The sequence below is a fragment of the Vanellus vanellus genome (genome assembly GCF_965231255.1).
Source record: "Vanellus vanellus genome assembly, chromosome: 5".
NCBI classification, from domain to species: domain Eukaryota; kingdom Metazoa; phylum Chordata; class Aves; order Charadriiformes; family Charadriidae; genus Vanellus; species Vanellus vanellus.
Window position 1 is genome coordinate 74384370 of NC_138910.1, and position 21908 is coordinate 74406277.

General features: G+C 41.3%; 1 protein-coding gene across 2 annotated transcripts in view; it reads left to right on the forward strand.

Annotated features, from left to right (window-relative positions):
• The window catches only part of ELAVL4 (ELAV like RNA binding protein 4), a gene marked incomplete at both ends in the record, with an annotated part of 63034 nt that overhangs the window by 16443 nt on the left and 24683 nt on the right, over positions 1 to 21908 (forward strand). For both annotated transcript variants that reach the window (XM_082484534.1, XM_082484535.1), the window contains one exon: positions 5865 to 6105. In XM_082484534.1, coding sequence (XP_082340660.1) covers positions 5865 to 6105 — 241 coding nt within the window. The remainder of the gene's footprint in view (positions 1 to 5864; positions 6106 to 21908) is intronic.

The window sequence follows — 21908 nt, forward strand, 5'->3', positions numbered from 1 at the left end:
ACAGTGAAATTTGACAGTTGTGTTACAGAGAAGAAATCTGTAGTGGAGCTGCACAGCATCGTTTGCCTCTCCTACGGCCACTCCAGAGAGAAGCCCACATAATGTGTACATGAGGCTCAGGTGCTGCCCCTACTTCTCACTCCGGATGGAGTTGAGGTTTTGAAACCCATGAATACTTAAAATCACTTATTTTGAATGCCCCTATGGGAAGAAGACATGATCTGTCCTGAAGACTTTATGGTCCGGTGCTTCATTCTGCAAAAACGCAGAGGTGTGCTTCATTCCCCCAAATGCTGGGCTGGGGGATCTGGTATGGGATGTGTCAGTATGGTCCACTCCACACCTGCAGACTGACCTTCTGGCTTTGGCATGGCTGTTCAGGTACAGATCATCAGGTGGGAGGAGGGCTGTGGATGGATGGGTCAGGCACCTCCTCTAAATTGAACTTTTCTACAGGTGAGAGAAGTTCTTGTGGGACTGAGATGTGTGCTGTGCTGACTCCATTTGACAGAGCAGATATGCTGGAGTTACAGCCTGTTTCTCATTATAGAAGGAAAACCTTTGAATCCATGCCTTTTTTTGAGAGAGAGGTTTTGTTTGTTTCCCCTTTTGTCATCCTTGTTCTGTGGAGATGGCTATGGGACCTCTGCCATGGCACCATTTGTTTTCACTTGTGAAAGCAAACAACTTGCAATGCTAATTAAAGAGCCTTTTTAGATAAAGTAAGAGCTTTGCATTATTTATCTAAATTCTTTTTTATGGGAGAGTGTTCCGAGTTTGTTCATTAATGAACACTTAGAAATAATATAAAATTAGACCTCATGAATTCTTCATGTGATGTAATTTACCACGATCGTTTTTCTTGGCATTTAGGTGCTGTGAACAGTTCATTATTCATAGATAACTTTTTTGACTTCCGAGTCCTCAAAATGGATATGTCTGCGTGAATTCTCCATAGCTCTTAAAATTTTTTCAGATATTTGATGGTAGGAAAAGATTTTTTTGTGGTGTATTTAAAACACTTCTATTTAGTGCTTATAAATAACACTTATTCTTAAGATTTTTTTAATTGTTACAGATTTTTCCATACATATCAAACTAATTTCTGTTTATTGTGGAATATGGGCAGTGTAGTATATATAATTCAGTTAACAAGAACGGGTGCTAATTATTTGCTAAATACAAGTTCCTTTCAGTGTATGTATGTGACAGTCTTTCAATGTGCAGACCTTCTTTTAGGCTGCTGAGAACAAATTTTGTAAATATAAAGCACGTATATTTACATTTATTGAGCCATTGGCTATTGTTTATGCATGCAGTAGGGAGATAAGACTGTTAATCGGTCTGTGGGTAGTTTTCTAAATGATTCATTAACTGTGCTTTGTAATAGTAGATGGATGTCACATAGTTACTGTAATAACTGAAGATTAATGTCAGTTACTTTAGCTTGTTTAAGCATTGTAATAGTTGTGTTTATCCATACAGGTATTCTTTGCATTATTGTTGGAGCTGATATTTCAGCAGGAGTAAACTGAAATTGAATTAATTGTAAAAAAAAAAAAAAATGACAGAAGTATTTCTGAACTATTACTCGTAATGTAGGAGTTGCCATAATGGATATTTGTTGCTGATATTTTGTAGGAGGGGTTATACCAAGCCTTTTGGTAAGCAGTGTTTTGCAAAACACTGGCAAAGCTTATGCTGAGCATATTCCAGAGCAGCAAAGCATTTCTTTGTGAAATCTGTCAAACGAAAGTACATTGTACTTTGCTGATGCATTACCATACTGAGAAAAGTAGTACATCGAGAAGTCATTTTTAAAAGCAGCAGTCTGGTGAAATACATCCAGAATTTGAAATATGGGTTGCCTTTAACTTACAAAATTGCAGTCTTGAAATTCTGTCACAGATAGTATTTTCTTTCTATGTTATAAAAATAGAATAGTCAAATTATTGGTGGCTAAATTATCAATGTCTATCAACAGTAACTGCAATTTATTTTTCTTCAAAGATACTGTTATCCTGTGTTGCAGTGTTGGGCGTCTGGCAAGTCGTTACCAAAAAAAAAAAACCAAAACAAAATGCCTCTTTCTACCAGTAGCATGTGAATGTCATCACACATGATGATTTTACTGTAATAAGACCGGTAGTAGCTGCCCAAATTGGGTCAGGGAAGGTCTGTAAAAGCATAGGTGCTGTTAATTTTAAGTGGCATGTATAGAGGTGTAATATTAATCTGCAAGGGATAAGAGTATATTTCGTTCAAAAGAAATGAATGTTGGGGTTAAGTCACTATTAGATTTTCCACATTTATTTTGCCTGTATCCAAATAAGCCCTTGATGAGTTAGGCAGGCTTAGTCTCCTTTAATATTTTTGTAGAATTGATTTGCAGCCCAATGCTGTCTCGTTAAAAAAGTTATTATCAGTAATTAAAACATAATGAAAGCTAGCTGTGTGCCCAGGAAACTAGAGTATCTATTTCAAAAACGTTCATATTGAGATACAGGTATTGAATTCAAAATCTAAATCTTAGTGTGTGTGGGTAGGAAAAAAGCAAATGGCATGCTGAAATCTATTCTTCGAATAAATAAGGTTACTCTTATGTAATGTGCTGACTGATGTGGGATCAACAACTTCTTAATCTTAAAAACAGTCATCGGCAATAAATGTGCCGGTGCATGCACACCGAACTCCCGACAGTGGATTTGAGCTTCAGACGTGTGGGGGAGAGGACAGAATGTTTGGAGATAGAGCTGGGACTTACCTTTTTGTTACCCTTAGTAATTGAAGTCTTTACTAATGATGCGAATCAGTATGTACATCTAAAATGAGTAGTAGTCCTTTGTGCCTGTAAGAACTTTGAATGCAAGATCTGGTACGCAACTGCTTTTGCACAGAAATAACTCTGTAAATGGAGACTTGGAATTATGCAGTAAAAAAATTATATCTGAAATACTGTATGAGATGTCTTTCATGGAAAGAGGGAAATGCTGAAGAAATATTATCTTTTATATAGCAAATTGATTTTCAGTAACCTACAACTTTGCAATAATTTGAAGGGCAAATAAGTGCCTTGATTTTTCCCTTCAACCATTGAAAAATCAGGACAACCTACTTGCAGTTGGGTGAGAGTAGCTAGGAAGAAAACCTGGCACCTGGTGCGACATTAGTTTATGCCAAGTTATGTTGGTGGAGTATTAGATGAGGAAATCTGCTGGTTCGAGAGCAGATCTTGAGAGCAGTGTACTCTTGATGTTCTGAATGTGTTAAATATCTGAGTTGAATTCTGTTTATTTTCTTGGTGTGGAAGGTAAGCATGCTGAAAATGTAACTAAAGAGTGCAAAATGCGTAAGTAGGACACCAGCCAGCTCCAAATTTTGTTTTCTTTCACAGATTTTAAAAGATCCAGGGTTATTGTTTACGGTGGGGGACTGTAGATAGCTTTTGTCTGGTGCTAATAATAGATGATGTACCTTCCTCAGTGCGTTGTGCTGAAGTCCTGCTTCTGCTGTAACTGAGTCCAGTGCTGTGGTATTCCTGTCGGCTTTAGAAGGGCAGCCCTTAAAATTGCAGTTTACCTTGTTGGAAAGGATATGGTCAGATGATTTAAATGCACACAGAAAGATGCAGTTAACCACATCAGCTGCTTCACCCGTCTTCTGACGAGTCGTTGTCAGAACTGCAATTTTTTTCCCCCCAATTTTAATCAAGTTGATGTCGATACAGCATAAATGAGCACCCGGTGCTCAGCTGAAGTGCGTTGGCTGTGGGGTGCAAACCCCTGACCCTGCAGCAGAGCTTAGGGTTGGTGTCGGCGTTTGGGGTGATGGAGGAGCGGAGCTCAAAGGATGATCCTCCAGCTGGAATCCTCAGCCAAATGGATTTCAGCAGCGTCTGAAGCATTTAGTACATGTGAGTAAATACACGTAGGGTAAATCAGATTGCGAAAAGGAAGTACGGCTGATACTGGGTAAAAGGGAAAGTCTTGAAGGCGTGTATGGGGCTGGTAGAGCCTGGTGGGGGATGTCGGCAGTGCTGGGCGCCGTGTGGCTGGTAAAACTGGCAGAGGGATTCTGGTTTGGAGGTGCCGATTTCTTTCAAGAAGGTACAATTTTCATGGAGTTTACTTTCAAAACGGTTCTGCTGTGTGGTTTAAGGCCGTTCTGTTAAGAGCAATGTGCCAAGGCTGCTTTTTACTTGAAAATGGTTAAACCAAGTAGGTATTCCTGAGCTTGATAATCAAAAATAATGGGAATTCAAAACTTTATTTCCATTGATAAAAAAGGAGGGTTATTGCCTAAATGAGGCATTAAACTAACACTGGAGCATTTCAATTAAAAAAAAAAAAAGACCGAAATATAACCTATTTAGTCTGAACCACCCTAATGTAGTTAATTTTAGGACACCCTTTTTTTTGGTGTGTCGTTTCCCCCCCCCTCCCAATCCTGAATTACAGGCCTAATTTGTCACAACGTGTACCTCCCTAGATTTTTAAAAAAGACAGCAAATTAAGTCTTGAGTAATTACAATAATTGCAGGATCGGATGAACACAAGGTTCAGAGCGTGTGGTGTCTCAGCCCTCGGTTCTCCCCACGCTTGTCCCTGTCCCGGGGCAGGGGAGTCCCTTGCCCAGGACAGCAGTTCGTGTCATTGACTCTCCGGGTCTTTGATGGAGGGAGGCTGAGCCCGTGCGAGGGATGCTCTTGTGATAAGAGACAGCGGTGAAGCTGCACATTGCAGACTTTTGTAGTAGACAGCAAAAGCCACCATTTGCACTGCTTAAATTTATCCCCATTTGAGACTAAGGTGATGTCCTTCCCTTGCCAGCACTGGTGATAGAAAAGACAGGCTGGAAGCTGTAGGAAAGGCACATACCTATATAGAAAAGGCTTGATGTACCCAGGTTTCAGGTTTTTCTGCTTCCTTTGTCTGCCTGTGCAGTTTTCAGATGAAAACTTGCATTCTTCGGTCCTCAGCCTGCAGATAAACATGCAGGCAGCTTTACTCATGTGACCGGTGGCACTGGTGACAATGGGGCTACTGTCCTGCACGCGCTTTGCCAGGCTGGATTCTTATTTGTCGTTTTTTGGAAAGGTCTATTTGGGTCTCTTCTGTGAAAATTGGGGTTTTGGGTTTCAAGGTAGATGTGCTTGTTAAAATTCCAGGCTGCACCTGTGCCTGATAAGCCTTTCTTTGATTAAACCTTTTCAATTCCAGTAAATATCTGAAGACCTTTGTATCTCTGAAGATTGCAAATCCAGGGCTTTATTATTTAAAGAAGTGTCAGTTCGTTAGTGAAAAATATAACTGGAGAATATAGGTCATCACTGGAACCAGTAAATGGTATGTCTTGGGACACTGAGGTTATTAATTGAAGGCAATCTGAATGATGATACGTTGGAGATCGACTGTGCCTGGTTAATGTTGTTGTCATTGCACTCTGTGATACAGTTATTAAATAGGTAAAATATTTTACCTGTTCATATAGAGCCATACACATACTTCATCTGATTTAATGGAACTATAATTTTAATTATGATTATTACCTTAAATTATAATTAAATTTATGTGGTTTAAATTTACATTTGTGAAAATGGCTGCGTGATGAAAGCAGAAATCAGCTTCGCATTAACAAAAAAGATATTTTTTTTGAACTGCATCTTAGTATATGCTCACAGCCAAAGACTAGCATGACCTACTTTGCAACAATAACAGAGGAATCAAGCCGGGTTTTTTTGTTGAAGTATCTAAATTGGCCATGAATGCTACCTACTCATTCGTTTGTAAGTATCTTTAAAAATAGCTATTGTATCTATGAAACTTAAGGGTTTTTTCCCCCCTTCTTCTCTTATTTTGATGTAGATAATTAGCACCATGGAGCCTCAGGTGTCGAATGGCCCTACTTCCAATACAACCAATGGACCCTCCAGCAACAGTAGAAACTGCCCTTCCCCCATGCAGACAGGGGCTGCTACAGATGACAGCAAAACCAACCTCATAGTCAACTATTTACCCCAGAACATGACCCAGGAGGAGTTCCGGAGTCTCTTTGGGAGCATTGGTGAAATCGAATCCTGCAAGCTCGTGAGAGACAAAATTACAGGTAAGCGTTTTGTATGGTTGACCTCTGTATTTATGAGGGTCAGTTCACAGTTGGGGTCAGCAAAACCTTGGTGCTTATATTGCAAGTGCTTAGCGCAGGGAATACTGCAAATACAGCGGTGTAAACTTCAGGTGGCAAACCTTCAGTTTTCAGTGATGCACACTGGATCTCAAACAACTGTCAGAGAAGCCCATCGTCTTTCAGCCTCCATACAGGTCTCAGTACAGATGAGTGTATGAACATGGCCAGTCTGCATGTGTGTAGCACCGTGCAGCTTCTTGCGGTGGAGCTCAGATGATGGCATTACTTTCCTGATCATTCTGGTTTTTATTTAATGCTGACTTAAGTTGTGGGAGGGTAGTCTAAATGGCTTGAGCCAACTGACCATTCCTAATTCTTTCTTCTGAACCTCACCGTACCTTCATCAAATTTTTGCATGTTAACGGCACTGTAAGGTCAAGATGGTTCTACACATCCATTGCGGCTTATCTACCACAGCGTTCTGGAACAACAGTGGTCTGTAGCTGGGAGCAACTGCTTTGGACTTCACTTGGACATTTGTGGATACTGTTTCATGAAGTCCATTCCCTGAAAACATTTTAATTTCCCATAATCCTTTTCCACATGAAGTGACACCCGTTGGTGTAGGTGCCTTCAGAATAAGAGAAGCCTCCCATTACAGATACTGCCTCAAAGAGGAGAGAGATGTCTGCACCCTGGGCAGAAGGATGTGTGGAGGGGCGCAGGCGCACTGAGCGTACTCCGTATCCTCGCTGCCAGGAATTCACCGATGCACAAGAAGACAGTGGGGTGAACAATCAGCTTTTATAGCTTGCTTTATTGGTTAGTTTTATAGGTTGTGTGTCTACTCGCACCGTAGGTGGGGAACAGCTGAAATTTCACTGCTGTTCAGTGCATCACCAGCGCTGTTATGTTTAGCACAGAGCAGCGGCCTTGGGGAGGAAAAAGGTTCCAGAAAAGGAGCCGTCTCCTCTCGGATGCACTCCTGGCAGCTTGGGTGTGCGCTCTGTGGAGAGAGGCACCGTGCAAAGATGAGGAATTAAAACACAAATCTTCATACCTACTTCCATAACAGCCTGGCAGCCGTTGTATTGGCAGCATTAGGATGATCTGCTTAGTGCTTTTAAACATGCAATGCTTCTTTTTTATTTACTTCCTGACATATAGCAATGTTCTGGCTGAACACGAGGCACATAACAAATGGCAGTAGCTGCAGGGCAGCTCAAGTCCTCAGAAGTGTAGTCCAGCAGAGCTTTCTTTAGCACGTTGACCATGATGTATCTATTTCAGCATATCTTCTGACTGGGACACAGCTTCAGGGATATTAAAAGGAAGAAGACTGAAAAATGGAATTGACTTTTATTTATTCTTTATTTTTTTCTACTTAAAGGAAAACAAATTGTTTTAACCTCTCACTCAAAAAGTTTCCATGCAGATAACTGAAGTCCACTTCTTTTATAAGCATAGCTGGCCCACTGTCCCTGTGTGACATGCCACCTTTGATATCTGCCACCAGACCAGTTTAGCTCCACAGCGTTGGTTTTTCTCTTTTACTCTGAAGACAATCTGAGAAATTAAATTGGAGGTTATTGAGTTATTTCAGACAGAAGTGAATACCGAACCCTCATCTGCAGGAGTCTAGTGTGCCTGCCTTGACTTCTGATCGTGGCAGGTCCTGTGTGTCATGAGCTCTTTTGCTTCCCATACCCATGAAATTCATGGTGATTTCCTTGGGATATAATTTCAAGACTAAAGATATTCAGTGTTGTTTTCACAGAGAATTGGCCGTCCTTGGACGGAGAGCCATTACTTCATCGGCAAGAACAGTGTTCTCTTTGTTTCATTCTATCTCCAGGCTTTTGTCTCTGTATTTGAAGATATTAGAAATTTGCTATATGATCTTCTGACATATTCTTGGGTAGTTTTTTGCCTATGCTTTTTCTTTCCATGCAAAATGCATAAATCTTTATGATCAGTAAAATAATTTTAAAGAACCATTTAAAAAAAACTTACACAGATGCTTTGAGGAAGTCACCCCTAAGTGATTGAGGAGCCTACACGTGGTTTTAAAAAGTGATACAAGTACAAAAGAACCAAATTCGCAAAAGAAGAATTGTCCTCCGAAGCCTCTGTGCCATTTTGGAAAACAGAATTTAATCTGCCAAGGTTTTGGGGGCCTGTTATCAAGGCATTGTGCAACATTACTAAATTTTAGGATGAGTGTTCATTCCTCACGTTGAATTCGGAGCTAGCAAATCGAATGCAGTCCTCAGCCAGAAGCAGCCCATATTTTTAAAGGTTCTTAGAATGTTGAGAGTAGCAAAATGGAAATGCACTGAGGTCATATCGAGCTCATCTTTCCGGATTGTCATGTAAGTGTGTTCTTCATTAGGCTTTCTGGGGTTTTATGGTTTTTTGGGAGGGGAGGGGTGGAAGTATGCCAGTAAGCTGTTACAGGAATGTTGGGCCTTTCAGGGGTTCTCTGCTTTTTTTCATTAAAAATCAATGCAGATTTTTTGACAGTGAGAGCTGTCTTGCAGAAGAAACAGTACATTCTTAAGCTATTCTCGCTGAACTGATGAAGGTTTGAAACAACTTAGGTTTTGTCTGCTTTTTGATATTTTTTTTTTCATTGTTTTTGTTCAAAATATTGTGTTTATAATAAATCTCAGCTAAGTGTGTGCTTTTGTAGTATGCCTCTAAACAAATGTTGGAGCTCTTTCTGCTAAACATACGGGTTGCCTTCATAGATAGTAAGTTTGTCTCCTTCCTGCTAAAATATCAGGTAAATCAAGAAAAGACAATAAAAAGGTAACCGCAGAGAGAGGTTGCTTCTAGAAAAACAGAAAAGGCCATAAGCCAAGTCATCATGAAATAGTTACCCTGGCAAAACCATATTAGAAACTCTTGAATGTGTTTCTGAAGCTCGATAGGATTGAATTGGTTGCGTAAAAGATTCAATTTCCCCTGTCCGGTCAAAGAATTGCACGGATTTTGTGAAATAGCGTTTAGGCTCCCAAAACACTTTTTTCAAGGAGTTTAAAGCTAAACAAAGTCTGTTAAACATACAGGATCCCTTTGAGAGAATTTATGATCCAAACTTTTATTAACCCTAAAATGGATTAAACAGTACATCAGGAATAATCAACTGCTCCAAGTCTTTTTGCAGTCTTCGAACAGTAGTAGGGTTTTTTGAGAAAATTGATTCGTGATGTTACCCCTCGCTTTGGAAAGACACATGTTTAAACAAGCATATTCCTTTACTAAAAAAAATATGCTAATTTGGTAGTACACTGTGCTGAGTTGAATAGGAATGACAGCTTCTAAGACAGCCTTTAATTTGGTATTCAAAACCAAAATTGTAAACTTCGGTTTTGTTTGGTAGCTTCTCAGAACAGGCAGGATATACAGTAGCATTTTTAAAAGATGCTAATGACTTGAAAGAGGAGATGGAAGTCAGGCATACATTTTAATTATGGGGGAGGGGTTGCAATAGGAAAAAATGAGGTTTTTCACTGCAGAGATTTTAAGGGAATGAGACAAGGAAAAACAGACTGAAGATAGTTGCCTTCATTTGGCAGGGGTGTTTAATAAAAGCAGAACTTGTGGTTGTAAAGTGTGCTTATTAAATTCTTCATTTACACTACCTAATTAATTCTAGCATTTTAAATTAACAGTGAAACTGGTCCCTGCTGTACCATTTCATAGCTACAGCATATTTCGTCCAACAACCCAGTTGTTCAGGTTTAATCAGCTGCTCTCAAAAAATGAGAAGGAACTTGAGTTAAAAAATGAAATGGCATAAATGTTTTGGAGCAGCGTTAGATGAAGGGAGGTGACTTCATGGAGGAAGACCATGGCTTCAGATGGATGTGAGGCTTGGCGCTTACAAGTAATGATAAGCTGTACTGTATTGCAGATGTTCTTTATTTCTTGTTTTGTCCAAAGAAAGCCAGTGGTAAATATCTTCCTGACTTGGAAGATGAGGGCTTGAATTCATCAAAAAATTTTGAGAGAAGAAATGCTGATTTTTTCTTTTTTTTTTTTTTTTTTTTGTCCTGTCGGTGTAGTGTCCATCAGACACTAACTGCTGCTGGCCCAGTGAGTCGTCCTTGTCAACATAGTTTGTGTGTGGGAGATGTTGTTTGTAATTTTAATTGATTTGGTGGCCTTAGCTGAGCTCTTAAGAATTAGATTTTTTTTGTTTCTGTAGCCTACACAGGAATTCACATCTCTAACTCTTCAAATGCTTGGTATCTAAAATCTTTGGATCTCAGATCATCTTTCATATCTTACAATGATCCAGGCGCACCGTAAAGCAGAATATTTATTGATATAGGATTTCTGTGCATCACTTATCACGGAGTTTGCATATTCCTGCTGCGTGGTACAATTTGGTGTTCCTTGCGTGCATAAACAGGAACTTCATTGCTCTTCTGCCCAAAAAGCAACTCTGTTCTTCAATTGCTCCTTTTGAATTTGCAATTACTTTAAGATTATGTACAGAGATTTACGTCTTTCATTTTTATTTCAGGTATTTATAATAGTACTGATACAGACTTAAATTAAATCTGCAGTTCAGAAATAATTGTGGCATTGTAAGTGTGATATAAATATTGATGATCCCAGTGAAAATCCAGGACAGGCAAGCTATTGACTCAAAGCAGTAGCATCCGTGTGTTGTCACATGTTAGGAGAGAAGGAAATATTGACTGTTCTACCTGTAGTCCTCTAGATGTTATGGATTGTTCATTCCTCGCTCTTCAGATGTTCAACCATGTGATCCAAGAACCAAAAGCTAACAAAATGGCAGAGTCAGAAATAATGCAGCATTATGAGAGAGTATGGGAAAAAATCTTCCATGTGAGCAGTGTTCATTGCTCATTTCTCCATAGGAACTCATTAATTCCTAATCTGCGGTGGATGCTCTGCCTGTGCTCCGAGTGAGCTACCGTAAACCCTTTCTGGTCCAGAAGTATGTCCACGCTATGTTGAGTTGGTATCGTCTGCCCTCTATAAAAATTATTTCTTCTTATCTTTCCTGTATAACGAGCAGTTGACCCACACATGCTGAAAAGATACTGCTGTAAAAAGCAAAGACCCGACTGTTCTCTAACCAAGCATGTTCAGTGAATGGTGGGACTGAACTGGTGTTTGTCTGGGATGTGCTATTCAGAGGCTGCATGCTTCTTGTTTCTTGAGACTTGGGGGGCTAATTAAGCAGCCTTAATTTCAGCACCCAGAATCAGTAACCGTTCTGAAATGGGTGGGCGGAGGTGGTCTGTGTCCTCAGGAGCAGAAAGAAGCTGTTCGTTGCATGCTGTGATGGTGTCCCTCTGTGGCAGGAGGGAAGGAAGCCGAGTATGATCACGTTCCCCAGCAGTGCGGCTCTCCAGGAGGGATGTTCCTGAATCTGATGGCGAGTGTGCAGTAGCTGGAAAACACTATTTAAGCTCTCCTTAGTAAACAGACCTCTTCTAATATTGGCCCAGTGTTTGCAGCAGGCAACAGCTCAGCTTTATGTATTTTAACGGGAGGTTTTGATGCCTGACGGAGTAGATGAGCAAGAGGTCGTGATGTCCATCTTGGGATCAAGGCAGGGGACTCGGAAAGCTCATTGTGATGGCAAGACATAAAGCAAAAACAGGATTAATGGTTAAATCTAATTATAGAAAAAAGCCTTTACAGTTCATGACAATAGGTAACTGTTGCATGGTAAAGTCTGCATTTGAAAGACTCGGGCTGGAAATTGCAGAGATATTAGTAAAATTGTGCTGCTTTGTTATGGGGAAAAATATTTATTTTTATTATAAGGAAATAGTTCACAGCTACTTACGTTTAGAAGCTGCAGATAGAACATGCATTTGCTGAAAATTTTACATATAAAGGCTACCAGTGTTTTGTATATGTTTTCTCTAGGAATTTTGTAAAAGGGCGTACCAAAAGTATTTCCTACTGGAAGAAAAAAATATGACCCATATGCAGATAAATATAGCTTACTGTGAAACCCAGCATTAAGTTACCTGATCCTAAATGACTGAAAGTCTAATCTGGGTGTAAACTACTTCTACATTTGGTGTCCAATTTGCTGATTGTGCTTTGAAAGTGTCTTCCATTTTTGAGATATTACTGGTGCCAGCAGTTTTCCCGACTTAAAATACATTAAACAGATAGGATTATAGACTGTAGGGATTATGTTAGATAAGACTTATAAACTGTTTAGAAAGTATGTAAACATTTATGCCTCATGGCATAAGTCCACCTAATAACAGGGTTTAGGAGAAAAATACCTTGTAGAGGTAGTTTATTCCCTTGTTGACTTGGAAGGTTTTTTTAGTAATTCTCTGTAAAGCAGTGGTAACTAGTCACTGATCTCTGATCACTTACTTGGTACAGATTTTGTTAGACTAGGCTGAGCGTTAGCAGCAGTTGCTTTGCTCCAGTAGTAGAGAATTAACAAAATCCTTCGGAGTAGATTTTTTTTTTTTTTCCTAAACTTATGTACTGTGGTGTTCACCGTTTACAAAGTGAATATCATTCTGGCATTTGGTTTGATGGCACTACTAAATATGGTTTTTAAATGCACTCAAATTGGCTGTGTAGGGGACCTATGTAAGAAGCAGTGCAGTTTTCCGCACTGGACTTCCTTGATAGCACAAGACTTGGTATTTGCTAAAATAGGGGAAAAAATATTTATGTAGCAGAGTACTCTGCTATACTTCCTTTGTCTGAAAAGTAATATGAAATTAAGCAAATTGGATACTGGTATGGCAGCTATTTCTTTGTATTGAGCTCATGCTCAAAATGCAGTGAGGAAAGCGTGGTCAGATAGAGTAGTATAACTGCAGCTGAAAGTCAAGTGCCCAGAAAAGCAGAAGTGTAAAATGTGTTTTAGAGCTGAAAAAAAGAGAATTATTTCTGTGAATCAGATGGAATACAGAGCATGCTTCAGTTCTTGGTTATAGTCCTTGTCTGGTACCCTCAGTTGCATGCGGAGAATAAAATATTAAGACATGGAAAAACAGACCTGTTTCAGTCTTTTAAACCTAAAATCTAGAATTATTTTTAAAGACTAGATATATGGCCCTGAATGTCATTAGAGCCTTTCATAAGTTGATCTTAATTTGGTGGCCTAGTTATTTTATTTTTATAGCTTACTTCCTGAAGTGTATTCTGTTCTTGAGCAGAGAGAAACCTAATTTGTGTTGCATATCCTATTCTAAGGGCTGCAGATTCAAGACAATCCCCAAATATTGATTATCTAAATGAGAATTTGCATTAAGCGTCTGAACTAAATTCATTAGCACTGTGGGGGAGGGAACACAGAAATAGTAGCGAGTGTCTTAATGCCGGATTTCTAAAACGTGTTTGGTATGGTTTGATGTCTATTCTAAAGGCTGAGGAAGATGGTCAAATTTGCATCCGTCATTTTCTTTATCGCCTCTCTGCAGTCGTCTGGTGCCTACTCTGCGCCGGCGAACAAAAGAATTTTGATTTCTTGATTATTGGGAAAAAGCAATTGAAATGAGTGTTGGGGCAAATAGGCAGAAAGCGAGTAGGCATGACCCTTGTGCTGGGAAAGAGCTTTCTAATTAACTTCAGCAGTTTCACTCCTGAGCTTGTTCTGAAGTGTATTAAATGCCTTTAATGCATATTTAGTACATTCTTCACAATTTTAACTGCTCGGTTTGAGTAAATAACATCACCTTCCTGGCAAGTCTAGTGAGGAAGCATTAGCAGTATGGTTTTCCTCAACAGCACAAGCACACCTACGCCTCCAAAATTATGACTTCCAGATATAAGGTTATTTATGAGGTTCTTAGTGTCTGCTGACCTTCTAGTCTGAGACTTTCTTTCCATCCTTTATATCATCTGTGTTGCAGACAGCTGTCTACCAGGGAACAGCCAGGTGAAACGGTTATGTTGGTGGAACCCTCTATATGATGACAGTCCACCCTCACTGCGTACTGTCTGTTTTTCCCTTGTTCTGCCCTTCCCTCTAGAAGCACGGGCCCCATGCTTCAGCGCTCATGCACAGCTGCTTCTGTCCCTAATCCTTTTTCTTTTCTTTCCTTTTAGCCCAAGGCGGACAAGGAGAAAGGGGAGGAAAGGAATGAGAGCTCCAGTAAAACTCTGGGAGATGGGCAGCAGTGTCCACTAACCATGTGCTATCTTCCAGCTGAGGCAGGGCCTTTTGGGGCAGTAGTAGACAGCGCATGGAGAGATTCCTGTGGGGCTGTGAGGCTGACTTCCCCAGCTTTCATCCATTCCCTGCTACCCGAGGCCTTCTGCCCTTCAGCAGTACCGAGGAGCAGTGTGGCTGTGCTGTGGCCGTCGGCCCTGCCTGTCTCCCCAGTGTTCCTGCTAGACAACTTGTGCAAGAACATACGTGACCAGTGCAAAACCAGTTGGGAAGGTTTTGAAACTGGCCTAGCTCCTCCTGTCGCTTTTCACAAGGCTTTACTTTTTTTTTTACCAATGTTGCATCAGGAGTTTCTTCTTGGCTTTAAGATGGCATTTAATAAATTTGTGACCAGGATTATTTGACCTGCCTGCGGTAGCTGTTTCTCAGACTTGGTGAGCCAGGAAGTTCTTGCCCTTTCTCTGTTGCAGAGCTGATCCATCATCGCTTGATTTCCTAGCGTGCGGGTGCTTTTCTCTACAGCCAGAAGAGATCTTCAACTTGACTTCTGGGAACGGTCAACCTGAGACCGTCAGATCAGTATTGGGATCTGCTGCCCGTGGGAGTGTATATCCTCAGCACTCCCCATCTTTTTACTCTCCATATCTTCTAGCTCAGTTGATGTGCAGGCCCTATACCGATGAAACAAACTGCCTCTTCAGACTCCATCCATTCAGAACCTGCCTCTCAGATCTTCTCTGCTTTTGGCATTTTTCTAACTGACTTGAATGAGGAACCTGCATATGTGATCCAGCCAACCTGTTTCCATCTGCTTTTCAAGTGAGAGACCCTCTGCAGAGGGAAGAGTTCCTTTTGGGATATCTACTGCATGGAGGTCTTGCCAGGCATTAAATCCTTTCCTTTTCCTTTGCTTCCAGAAAACTTCAGAGGTTCAATTCCAGTGCTTTGAAACTTAGGGTGTTGTCTTAATTTGACTTATGGTTAAGAGGGGTTAATGTCTAGTCATCTTATGTTGTTCTACACAAGAGTGTACGGAGAGGGGGATTTACCACCATTTTCTACACCTGCACATCCTTAATGCCACTCACCACCTAATCTTTTCCCTTCTTAAGGGGTAGTTGCTCTTGCTGGATGCATTGGGAGCCCAACAGCCTTTGTGTGTGGCTCAGTGGCAATTGTGTGCCAGTAGCCAGCACTGACAGCCTTCTCAGTAATCCATCCCCTACTGGAAATTGTGCTGATGCTCAGCCTCTGCCTACAGCCAAGCATACAAATTTGGATTTCAGCAGCATCCTGCTTCATCTCCTATACCTCATTCCTGGAGCTGTCGTCGATAGCGTGTCACAGCCTCCACCTTCTTACCTCATTTGTGGTACAGCCTGAGTCTTGTTCAGACCCTTCTGCATCTCTGCCTGTCCGGACAGGTTTTGGCCAGGTGTGGGGTTTCACATTTCTGTGATGCTGCAACCTTGTGGTCCCTCTCATCCCATCATGAGACTTTGATTCTAAAAACCATAGGGAAAGAAAGGAAGAAAGCATCGTGTCACGGAAGTCTAAGTCCACTTCTGGCTCTGCCTTGTCTGGGGTTTGTTGGACGTAACTGCTGATCTCTGTTCTCCTTGAGCAGGATCCATCACTGACTTTGCAGATGTTCCTGTTTGTCCCTACTAGGAATTACAGCTCAAGTTACTGACTTGCAGGTGCTGCTAGAGGTGGGATATTGGACTAGGCAGACCTCTGCTGTGACCCAGAACTGCTGTTTTTAGGACTCTCACAGCATCTGTTTAATCAGTGGAATATATCAGCTTGAGGGGGAAAAAAACCTGAATGTTTTTATTTTTATTCACAAGAGCCCAGACTGCTTCTTTTTTTTTTTTTCAGTTAGGTGTTTTTTTTAAGGGGTATTGCAAAAGCAGATGGACAAAAAGCTGCATCATACTCACCTGCGAGCAAACAAATGGCAGCATCCCCAGTATGATTAATTGTTGCTCTAGTAGAGGGGCTGCTGTTTCTGCAGTAGAAGGTCTACTGTGCCTGCTGCCCTAAACAGATAATAGCCTGTGCTCACAGGCATTTTAAAGCACCTTAAATTAGATATCAACAGGCTTCCTCTTGCTCTACAGCATTCTGGGACCCACAAAATGAGGCTGCCTTTCTCTTCCATAGGATGCTGTTGGTTAGGTGCAGGGGGTGTTCTGACGTTCCCTGTTCTGAGGGCGGTAGGTAGGGCATGGTAAGATAGGACATGTAACGAGGAAGAAGTATTCTCTAGCAGTTCCTTATTTAGACTCCTCTGTTCTCCTACATGCTGTATCTGTGTCACTTCTATTTACCAGTGCATCTCTTTCTCCTGTTTCTCTACTTTTTCTTTAAATATTTTCCTGGTCTGGAAGCCGCTTTGTCTTAAACAAAAAAAAAAAAAAAACCAACCCCAAACATGAACAGCTTGGGAGCTTGACTGGTAATGGTTTTTTGCCCTTGTGTTTTTCCACTGTGTTGGAATAGCTGCTGTGTTACCTTGATGGGGTTGTTTTTTTGGCTTGGTAGGGTTGTGGTACTTGCTCCAGATTAGGTATGTTTAGGTACTTTGCCAAACTGGAAACAAAAGAAGGAAAAATACATGTTTTCCATCTCCTCTGTTTACCACCTATATGTTTATTATTGCAAAGTTTTTTTACAAGAGAAGTGTATGATAAAACATGCAGTGTTTTCCATGGTGGTCAGTCAGCAAGAACGGCTTGTAGTCAGGACATCCACAGGTGGTACATCCAGTGCTGTAAATGTGGATATTATCATAGGAGAAGGTGTTGGCTGACAGGTGAAATCTGCCACCTTTTAAAGGAAAAGATTTGCTTTTCAGCCTGGAAAAAAATTAATCGAGGAGCATATTCATGCTAATACTCTTCTCAGCAAAATTATCAAGAATTTTAAGTGATAGAACTAGGTAGTATGTGCACACAATAGAGTCATAATATTTTCTCCTTCAAGTAGACTTCATTTTCATTACCTCTATTACTTGCAAGTACCTGAAAAGAATATTGCAAACATTTGAAGTACCTTCTAAAAATTCCTGCTCTCGTTCTAAAATTCTTGAAAGTTCTTTCTTAAAGCTGAAGTTAAGTAGGCTCGCTGCTCTCTTAAGTATTGATGGATAGCAAAATTTTTATAGGTAGTGCATTTTAGAGTACGACAGAGTGGCTTTACTTTTCTCAGCGTCCTTCCAGATGCTGTGTAAGGTAATCTACGTAAATCTAACTATTACAGATTGACCTTCTTAGCTGTCAGGTTGTGCCTTTTATTTATGTTTTCGCTGATCAGATTAAAAATGCTGCAGACACAGGTTGTGTTGTTAATATTAAATTTTGTGTTCCGGTCCATAATAAATGACTTTCCTCTGTGCATTGGAAAAACTGGTTAGTAGAGCTCAAAGAGTTTAATTAGTAGGCTGTTTATGAGACAGGATAGGTATTCTGAGTCATTGTTCAGAATTACTGTGAAATTTCTTAGTGTTGTGTTGGCTTTTGTTTTTCGTTGTTTGACAGAGGCTGAGGTACAAACCCCTAAATGTTGCTGAATTAAATCATTTAATGACAAAATTACCAGGGCTTTTTGAATCTGCAGTCAACCAGGTTTCAGCTATTGCTGCTGCAGTATTTTGTTATGTCTTAATATTCATGTTTTGCACAACAAGCTCTTATTTTCCTCCGGTTTTATGTGCCTCCGCCACTTCCTTTAGCCTGGAAGTGTTACTGCCACTATTTCCATGCGAAATGCTTCCGGGTTTGAGAATGCACTGGATTTTCATCTTAGCTGTGCCTTGCCTTTCCTAATTCTTCTCCTTGCGTAGTTCTCGGTGAGAGAGCATGTACTTGGCCCCTTAACAAAAATCTCTCTCCTATAAACCAAGGTGCGTGTTACTTCGTTGAGACTTTTCGCTCTGCCCGTGCAGTTGTCTGACCCGTGGTGGCAGTGGGAGCCTTGGTCAGTGCCCAGGCTCTGTCGTGGTTCTGTCCTTCTGCCTTTCTTCTCCCCGTCGTGCTATCACCCGCTTCTACAATAGTGGGGTTTCTCAAACTTTGACTCTGGGTGCCTGGCATTGCTTTTCTTGTGCGAAAGGTTTTGGTACGTTTGCACCAAAACTATGTGTGTGGAGTCACTGTGATCTGAACTTGCTGTCCTCTTGGTTGAAGCCTGACCAGTGAAAAATCACTCAATTTCTCTTGGTTTGTGTTCAGTTTCTGCTCCATTGTGCAGTCTTTATTTTTTTAGTTACCTTCCACTTTCATCTAAATTTCAGAAACACCAACGTTTGGGAAGGGGTGCAGGAAGGGAAGACAAATCTGCTGTAATGCAGTGTGTACCTCTTCCACGACCTATTGGTTCGCACATGTTGGAGTGCCTGTTCTCTTCGGTTTCAGACCATATAATTTTTTTACCCACTTTTAATATTTCATCTCCAGTCACAGTCTTTACTCGTTTGAAGTACCTATAGGCTTTTACATCTTCTTTTAGTCACAATTTAACCAAGGGATAGCATATTTTAATGTTTTAACACTGGACACTTCTAATCTTGCATCTGAAGTCACTCTCAGGCCTTAAGTCATTCTTGATTTAAAAACCTGGTGGTTGCTGAAATTGTACCTTCAGTTTGTTGCTTTCCTTATCTCGGTACGTACATTTCTTGTTGCAGTAGAGTGCAGTCTTTAACATTCTTTACGTGCCGCTGGTCCAGCAATGCCGTATCCACTCTCCGTGGGATGTGAAAGGGTTCCTACCACACATTGTGTGCTTTATGTAAGGCAGTGACTACTTTAATTCCTGTTAATTAACTTCTTTCCGCACTGCTACTTACCATTTTTTATGTGCTGTATGTCTTTTGCTTTTTTGGAGGTCGATTTGTTTTCACTTTTTCTTATGGAATATTGTTTTACCTTAGCCTGTTTGTTTCTAACGTCTGCATTCTTGGGTTTAATTGGTCTCTTCTTCAGCATTGAATTTACTGTTCAGGCCAGAGAAGTCATGGCTGTTTCTTGTCCATTCATGCCTGTCCCCAGAACACTGGATTTTTATAGTACAGTCCCTGTTCTGTTCTGGGACAAAGCGGGGAGGAGTGCCGCCTTGCTCTTCTCGGAACAGCTGCTAATTCAGAGGCTGTGTGCTCCTTGAAGGAAGGGGGAGGAGGAGATGAAAAGATGGGAAGCAGGAGATGTCAGCTTGGGGGGGGAGAGGGGGGGAATCCGAATATTTGTCCACAAATGAAACTCAGTTGTCTTACCTATGCCAGGAGCGGCGGCTTCTGAAAATGGGCTGAATCGGTTGCTTGCGGTAGCATGAATGCACCCGTGCTTGCAATCTGGTTTTACATTTAAAGACACATTTAAAGATAGAGGCAGAAAAAGAAAAAGGAGGATTATATATTCTGCAGCATGAAATGTGCGTGGTGTTTACAAGGTATCTCCAGCACAGCTCGCAATGGTCCAATAATAAGGTTACTGTCTTAGGGTGGGGGAGATGGCAGTTGTAGATCTCCGTTCTAGTGACTGTGTAACTCTGTCCAAGTTCACCCTGGAAATCTCAATGCCGTTCAGTTTCTCTTTGCCAAAATAGGAATAAAAGTGCTTTTCCTCAGTGGTGTTTGTGAGGAAAGGTGCGTTACAGAGATAAAATGCTTCCGTGCTATGGAAATGGGAACCGCAGAAGACTCCAGCCAAGTCAGCAGCATCTGTCTCAAAGTGCCACTTGTGCTTTGCATGCAGATTAGTCCACGTCCTCAAGTACAGTAATTACACAGCTGACTTTGCTCTTACCTGCATGCTACGCACAGTTTTAACAAAGTCTTGTTTCGGGTCAGATGCAGAACAATGTGAAATACTAGAAGCCTTTGAGAGACTGTATGGCACTGTTTGCAAGAGTAGGCATGTTTTGAACTTGACTATACCAGCAATATAAAATGGTGTAGCTGCATGTTTTTGAAAGTCGTCTTGAAATTTCTGTGGGAGTAGGATTTTCGGAAGGATCTAGCGGTGCTGGGCAGCAGCAGGCTCTGTCAAAGCATGCTCCATCTTGTTCCGTTTGCTGTGGATGGATGTTGGGGCTACTCCAGAATGAGAACCATTACTGTGTCTAATTTTGAGGGATAGAAGCTACTGTCAATTGGTATTTGATTTACATGCGAACTGCTACTGCTTCAGCATCTCTGAAAATCGAGACATTAAATTACGCTGTCTTGCATTAAGGGATTTGTCCTCCTCTGTAGTTCTGACAAAACTCATGTGATCTCCTCTGGCATTGCCTGGTGAAGTCAGGCTTTCTAACGACCTTGCTTTCTGTTGTGGGGAGCTTGCCGTTGCGTTTTGGGGATTTTGTGCTAGTTGGTTTTTTTTTGAGGTCCCCATTTTCAAGTCCTGGTGGTTCTTTTCCAAATAGAGTTCCGGAGGTCCAGGGTTTGCAGTTACCTCGTTAGCACTAATTGTTTGATAGCTTCAGCTACACTTAGAGGATTTGTTTCACATTTTGGGCAACACCTTCTTTTTATTCCCCTTTTATTTTTCTAGGCTTGTTGTCATGGTATCTGGCGCTTCCCATTCAGATATTAAAATTGAGTGAGCGGTGTCTGTATGTCTGGTTCATCTTCCCTCTTATCCTCTCCCCGAGGGAGAGTTTTACGTGGGCTGTAGCACGCCGTTCGCAAGGGCTCCCTTTGGGGGATTTCTTTAATCACGTCGCAGTGTCTCTGTTGGAGAAGGCCCGGTGCGAAGAAGCCTCTTCCACTTGGACTGGGGTGTATCAAATCCTGCATGTGTGGAGCTCCCATGGGAGCCCATCGTGCAACTCGTGACTCCCCCCGAGCGCTCCAAAAAGGGCCCGTCTCCTGCGCAAACGAGCTTTCACCTCGAGTCTCTCTGGCATTGCCAGGATTAAGGCAGCATTAGGAATTTTTCTCCCTGCAGATTTCCCATGGGGAGGGCTCAGCCTTTGCTGTTTGGGCACCGGGGCTCTGTTGCCTCAGGGGAAGAGTTGGCCTGAGGAATCCTGTCCCATCTGAGCAGGTTTGTGTCAGCGTGTACGCCTTCACGGGTGCTCTGGGTAGAGCTAGGCTTCAGCCTGTGAAATACAGAGGGATTTTGCCTGAGGTTTGGCTTTAGATTTGCTTATTTGTTATGAAACTACAGCCATGTTTGTTTAGGAGGGGATCTGTTGTAAGAGTATCCCAGTGTGAGTCTGGAACCTGGCTTTCTGGTCGGACCTTAAGAAGGATCTGTTGACATTCAAATTTTGCTGATGGCTGTTTTTAACCAAGGATAAGTTGTGCTCCTTAACTGTAGGTGCACTGTAACATCAAAGCATATCTGGGGCTCTAGATTGGATTGCATTTAAATGCAGCTGATTATCCCTGATCTAGAAGGAAAGTTCTCACAAGAACAGAAGGGCACCTGAAATACAGTAATTTGGTGGAAGGCTTCCAAACAAAACTTATACCCAGTCACCTTCCTGCAAACAGCAAAAACCAAGCTATTTACTACTCATCCTTCTCTCAGATTTGCTTTGAGAAAGACTACACATTTTTCCCTAAAATATCACAAAAAGGATAGTTATATTGTAATAGAAAGATGCTTTCTTGCTATTCGTGGACACGTCC